Here is a 6,769-nt window from a genome sequence, read left to right as displayed (position 1 = left end):
GCTTTTCACGAGCGACCCTACAGAACTGACAGAGGATGTAGCATCTGGGCCAGTGCCAAATCCAAACCTAAATCACTACTGTTCCACACAAGCTTTCATCACCCTGCTAATGTACTGTAGAGGCTTACAGAATCTCACCCTGAATTCCACAAAATAACCCAAGTGGTGTGTCTTGGGGAAACCAAGTTCTTAGTATCAGTATAGAGTTTGGAGTGGTCTTTAAGTAGCAATTTCACTCTTCTGAATTTTTTTTTTTTTTTTTTGATGTCATAAACTTGTAGGGGAATGTTCTGTACCATGTGCAAAAGTGGTGTGCTTGACCATTCGATATTAGTCTGACTGTTTGGTTCATTTTGATGGTGTTGTGAGTTCCATCTCAACCCTAGGGAGTCCACAGCTCTTTGCTTTGTTTTTGTTTTTTTTTATTATTATTTTTAAGGGCAGATTTCCTCAAGTTCAACACTTATTTTAACTGGACTTAACCTCTGGTATTGTAAGGTGTGTTTCTTGAGTAGCCACAGCATATTTTATTGATTTGTTTCAGGTTGACTAGTTCTAGATGATATAATAATTGCAACAGCTGTGTTGTGTGTTTGAATTGTCCAACAGGAGCTCCAATAAGCTGATATCTGAGGTTTTGTTTGGCAGCGGAGAGGAGGGAAAAACAACTTCAGCCGCATTAAAACAGGCTGAACAGCTTGCCATATTTGTTAAAGAGAAATGGTCAGGCTAAAAACCCTGATATCAAGCCGTGCATCTTTGTAAATTGGACAGAAACCAAGAACAAGAAATCTTTTCCATGACTTTAAAAAGAATTTGTACAAAGGGTCATCCGGCGACACCCTCCCCCCTCCTCTCCCCCTTCACCCTCAGCTGTGCTGGGGCCCAGGGGCTGACCTTTAACCTGGGCTGAGATGGCCATTAAGAAGAACCCCCCACTGTTTTTAACTGAGGAATGTTGCTGGGAAACCGGCTCCGTTTCCGTGGGACCCAGGAGACTGCCGGCAGTAGAAACCCACAGTCTCCACAGGGAGTGGGGATCGACCCACAGTCTCCACAGGGAGTGGGGATCGCCGGACCGCCCGCACCACACACCGCACTGACATTTTCCCAGCCGCAGCGCAGCCGGCTCCCATGGTGTCCGTTCTCAGAAGGGTGCAACCAATGAGAGTGTAGTGTCATTTTGTAACCTAAAGGTTGCAGGTTTGATTCCCAGGTAGGACCCTACCGTTGTATCCTTGAGCAAGGTACCTAACCTGAATTGCTTCAGTGCTTAGGTCTATTTCCAGCTGTAAAAATAGATGCTGTTTTTAAAAAAGGCCATGTAAGTTGTTCTGAATGAGACATCTGCTAAATTCACGTAGAGAGCTTTAAACAAAGCTTCTCTGATGCATTCTGGGTATAAATTAACCTTGCTAATAAATGGGAGCGGGTGTTTATGTCTGTATGCTGTAGGAAAAACTGCATTTAAGGACATACTGTGTCTGTGAGTTATGGCCCGCCTCTCTTCCTGTTTTCAATTCCCCCGTGAGATGCATCTTGTATCGCATCTACTCCCTTAAATAAAACCAAATGCCGTTTCCCCAAATCGAGATGGGAAGAGCTTCAAGACTCTTAACCCCCAAAACACAACTCGGCACCCCCAGGGGACTCTGGAACCATGTGTTATCCAAAGTGACAACTGACAACGCAGCTTGGAAAATTTCAAGATGGATAGCTGCAAAAACGCTCCTGTCCTGACCTTTTAACCTTGTTTGATGAACATGTGACCAGGGAGTTCTGCAGACACAGCTCAGCTCGTCTCCATTTCCCAGATCTATTTGGTGTCTTTCAATAGTAATTTAGCTAAATGCATTATTTGCGTACGTGTATACACACACAGTACATGGATAAACAGCCCTGCCAGTGATCTTGGACGTTCCGTGTTGTTTCCATTAATGTTACTTTCTACCACTATTAATAGTGTGTGTTCCATTTCCGCCGCCTGAGTCTAAGAATAATGAACCTTTGTTTCGAGTTCCAAGCGGAACAGCCATCCTTAAGAGACATGACTGAAATGACCTTCATCTTGCCTAGGATTGATTAGTGTTTGTTCCTGTCCTTCCTGACTGATTTGGAACTTTTTAAATAACGGCAGCTGCCAATTTCACCCCCACTTTCTGGGGGAAAAAAAAAAAAACCTTCAGCCCAGACAGCTTTGGAGCAATGTCTTATTTACTCCAAATTGGTTGCCGTGACTTAAGCCAACAGGACAGGCCTGTGTATGCCTGGAAGCTGGTACTCAATGAGGGTGCTGTTTCAGGAAAAAATCCTAGTGTAGGAGATGCATTCCTCGATTCTGCTCTTTTTATTTAGAGGCTGGTAGTCTCATGTTTGGAGTTGGACAGTTCGTCATCTCTGCCACTTCCTTCCTGCATTGTGTGTTGTATAAATTGTTGATTGTTGGGTTGGGAATACTGTCCACACCCTGTCCTTTGCCACTGCAGTTTTAAATAAAGAACAGTTTACATCACCCTCTGTTTAGCTGAGGCACGGTAACCACAATTAGACTGGGTGTTTAACTTCCCCAATTTGCTTTGTGTAAATGGTACCTTTACCAAAATGAAATTAAGTAGAGTTAAACACATAAACCGATGTGGCAATTATGCTTCATATGGATGTTTTTGAAAAGAACCTGCATTCTCCCACTGTTTTTCACATCCTCTTTTTGAGGTTGATGCCTGGTGTCGGCCAGTTCTAAACAAGGTAAATGCAACTGGCCACTTCACGGTGGCACAGTTTGCGAGTGATGTAATTGCATAAGCGTCAATAATTCATGTGTGATACCAGAAGTTTTAATGCGCTTTTCGTATAAATGTTTTGGAAGGTGCTGGCCTCCACCTCTCCTTGTGTAGGCGGAATTCCGTTTAATCCTGCAAATAGCACAAAACGCCCTCCATCGTACTGTAATGTTTACGTTACTCGCAGTGCGAGCGACTGCAGAAAAATCGAGTCTTGGGAGTTCAGCCTTTCCAGTAGAAAATTCAGAAAAATGTAATTCTGTCAGAATAGTATTTTATCTGTGTTTATGTTGGCTGGCAGCGATGACAGGGCCCCCATCTATATTTTAGCGTCCTGCTGCTGCCTCTGCGTTCTCCATATGTGACGCTTTCCGCAGCATGAATCTGCCCAGGGTTTTATACCGTTTACCCTTAGCATCGTTAAACCTGAACTTCCTGTCTTCTTTCTTGCGTGAACGCACTGTCAGAACTGCATCGTTCTGTCGAGCAGGATGTGAACTGTGAGAAAACTATAGTGCGTGTTTGTTGGGTTTCTCTGGGTGCTCCCCAAATCAATCTTTGACATGTGGCCAACACAAAAAAAAACTTAAAATGGTTTGAAGTTGATTCCTGTCCCAAGCTGTGTGTTCCACAGAGTACGTTGTTCCTGATCTAATAGTTAAAGTATGCTGGCTTACCAGAAAAGGCAAAGAGCCAAATATTGGTCTATATAGCTGCATCAAAGCTACGTCCTTCACATATGTATATGGGCTTATTATTTTGATTTCTGCAGCGTTATGGAGGAGAGGGTGGGGGGTCTGGTTTTGACAGTGTTATTCTTGAGGGGGAGCTGTTTTTCCAACTCCCAGAGTTAATTTCCTGGCCTTCTGCTCTCAAGATTTTCTCATATTTTGACAAGTACATTTGCAACATTAAGCTGTGGTGGCATCAATGCAATGAACTGGCAGGTAATTTAATCTTATTTTCATACTTCTGGTTTCAGGAGTTTGGTTCTGCAACTGTTTCTGTGAATTGCTTACCTTGTCCCTCTCTCTTTTTTCCTCCTTTCTGCTTATATGATTAGTCTCTTCTCCTTGCCCTTCTCATCCTTCCTTTTGTCTTTGTAGTCCCTCTTTCATTTCTCTTTATTGCCCTCTGTCCTCCTTCCTTCTTGTAACCCCTTGCCTGTTTTTGGTCCCCCCCCACACACACACACACACACACACACGTGCGGGCAGGTCAGCCCCAGTGCAACACCAGTCTGAACTGTCACCCGTCTGCTGAGCTTTTGCCCGGTTTCAAAACCTGCTCCTAAATAAATTCACAAACTCTTCCTGTTCAGACTCTAGGTTGATAAATAAATCCACAAATGTGTATTTCTATATAAACGGTTACTTTTTGGTAATGGTGTTTTTTTTATTTGTTTTTTTTTTTTTTAAATAATTGGGTAATGGTGTCATTTGTTAATATAGGACAGGTGGTGACACCCAAACTTACCCTCCCACAATCCCATCTGTCCGTCCTATCACAAAAAAGGTGTCTCCAAGAACTGGCCAATCAGTTGCCAGCGCTTTAGGCACATCTCTTTACCAGTTGGTCAATAGTGTTGGCATCCAGGGCATGCTGGAACTTTCTGGATTTGCACATCCAGGCTGGCAGCTAAACCCTGTCTGTGTGAGTGATGTGCATGGAACGCAATGAGTTGATTAAACGACAGTTAATTTTCGGGCACATGAACTTAGGGCAAATTTAAAAATTGTGATGCGAGATAACAGAAAAACTGACAGAGAAACACAGCTTTAGCAGAGGGAGTACAGCACTCTGAGAAACAGCCTTAACACAGAGAAGCCTTTGGTGAAATGCATCCTTAACACAGAGAGACCAGCACTCTGTGGTAGCTTTAACACCAAGAGAGACCAGCATTCTGAGAAACGGCTGATTTGAGAAAACAGCACTCTTGGAAACGCAGCTTTAACACAGAGAGACCAGCATTCTGCTTTAACAGGTAGATTGGCTTTGCGGTAAGTGCAGATGGCTTGTGGAGACGTGTACTGGTGGGGTTATAGTGTGTGGTGAATACCGTGTGCGATCCAGAGTGCAATAATATTACAATAATAAAACAAGCTGCTGGCTGGAGCCTAGATGGAGGGGGAGGGGTTAGGAGACTGGGGGCCTGCAGGGGAGGCAGTAGGGTTGGAGACACGACAAGAATTTGCCTTAAAAGGGGTGCAATTTCTCCCCCTGTAGTCTAGAAGTACTCTATGGTCTTTTTTTCTTGTCTTGTTAGTTATGAAAATGGCCAAAATTTGGAGAAAACTCATTGCCTCCCCTCCAACCGCCCCCCCCCCTTTTTTTGGGGGGGACACAGATGTGCCTCTTGTGGGCAGATCGCTAATCCTGGGATCCACTGGGAGCCAGAACAGGCCGGGATGCCTGTCAGGGGCGGAGTCAGACTGGGGTTAGTGGGCGGGGTGTGAATAGGCAGGGCTTCCATCTGTCCGTCTTCTTATTTGGCTCAGAAGGAAGAAGTCATCATTTTCACGTCACTATATCTCAGATCAACCCATACTTTCCCAATCCCCCCCCCCTCCCCACACGCACACAGACGCACACACGTACACGTGCACATATACACATGTACACACACGTGCTCAGTGCACACATACACACATACAGCACTCTTGGGTTTTAGTGCATTTCTTTAATATGCTTGACTTCGGCAGTTTGCTCAAGGCTCAAACTTGGAGTGAAAATAAATAATCAAAAATTTTTTTTTTTTTTTTGCTTTTGTGTCTTGCCACAAAAATATGGAATCACTCACTAAGTAAACACCTCAGATCTTGGAACAGGACCAGTCATTATTGGGGTTAGATGGAGTAAAAGCGTGTGTTTGTGTGGGTATGCATGAGTGTGTGTCTGTGTGAGAGAAATTGCATGTGTGTGTGTGTGTGTGTGTGTGTGTGTGAGAGAGAGAGTATGTCTGGCAAGGGGGATGTGCAAAATGGTTTCCTGAATAAACACACACTCCTATCCTGAAAAGGCTACCTCCTGGCAGGGCTTGTGTGTGTGTGAGAGCGTGCATGTGAACGTGGGTGTGGGTGTGTGTGTTCCTGTGTGTGTGTTTGCACTGGCCCTCTAAATTCGAGTCTGGGTCTGAACTGAAGCCAGGGAAAGGGGAGGGGCCTGCTTCAGCCGACAAAAACAGCTCCCTGCCTGTAAACGGGAGACCAGCCTGAGAGAGAGGGAGGGAGAGAGGGACGGAGGAGAGGGAGAGAGGGACGGAACGGGGAAAGAGAGCGACACAGCCCGGGTCCACATGGGTTGCGCCCTGAGCGCGGACTGCTGCGCAGAGGAACCGGATCCCGAGCCCGTCCGAGGGTCGCCGAAAAGAGGGGGTCCCGAAAGGTTTGACGACACAATGAGGCTGACCAAGGTAAGTCCTGCCGAGGGGGTGGGGTGGAGGAAAGGGAAGGGGGGTGGGGGGTGGGGGGGTGGGGGGGGGGGGCTGTGCTCGGGTGTTCCTCATTTGTCACATTCAGTCAGATTTAGCGTGTTCCGTCTCCTGTTCCAGATGTTGTGGTAGCACGTTCGGGACATTCCGTATCTTCAGCCTGTTGTTTTGGAGATGCATTTGGGATGTTCCCTCTCCTGCTGTTGGTGTTGGGGGGGACTTGCTTAATATGTCCTGTCTCCTGGTTCTGGTATTGCGGGGACTTGTTTGGGCCTTCCGTCTCCTGGTTCTGGCATTGTGGGGATGTGTTTGGGACGTCCCGTCTCCTGGATCTGGTCCTGGTGCTAGGGGGGGTGGGTTTGCCCTCACGTGGGTCGCTGTGTGGGAATGTTGTGTTGTTTTCCCCTCTGGGATGGCGTCACCCTGCAGCCTGGGAAACGCTGTTAGGTTTGACTCCGCCCACAAGGGGCCCACACGATGAGATATGCATTATCAGCGCACATGAAAACAATGCATGACTAAGTTAATTAGATAATGTCCTGTAGCCGCAGTCCCTCTG

The 6,769-nt window shown here is 46.1% G+C and overlaps 1 protein-coding gene across 5 annotated transcripts in view; it reads left to right on the top strand.

Annotated features, from left to right (window-relative positions):
• The first annotated feature begins 5,976 nt into the window (after window positions 1-5,976).
• The window catches only part of tns2a (tensin 2a), a 48,512-nt gene continuing 47,719 nt past the window's right edge, over window positions 5,977-6,769 (top strand). For all 5 annotated transcript variants that reach the window (XM_064299090.1, XM_064299088.1, XM_064299086.1 and 2 more), the window contains exon 1: window positions 5,977-6,192. In XM_064299090.1, coding sequence (XP_064155160.1) covers window positions 6,076-6,192 — 117 coding nt within the window. In that variant the 5' untranslated portion in view covers window positions 5,977-6,075. The remainder of the gene's footprint in view (window positions 6,193-6,769) is intronic.

The sequence above is a fragment of the Anguilla rostrata genome, chromosome 11, assembly GCF_018555375.3.
Source record: "Anguilla rostrata isolate EN2019 chromosome 11, ASM1855537v3, whole genome shotgun sequence".
Classification (NCBI taxonomy): Eukaryota; Metazoa; Chordata; class Actinopteri; order Anguilliformes; family Anguillidae; genus Anguilla; species Anguilla rostrata.
The sequence above is the reverse complement of the archived record's forward strand: the minus strand, read 5'-3'. Positions and strand labels throughout refer to the sequence as shown.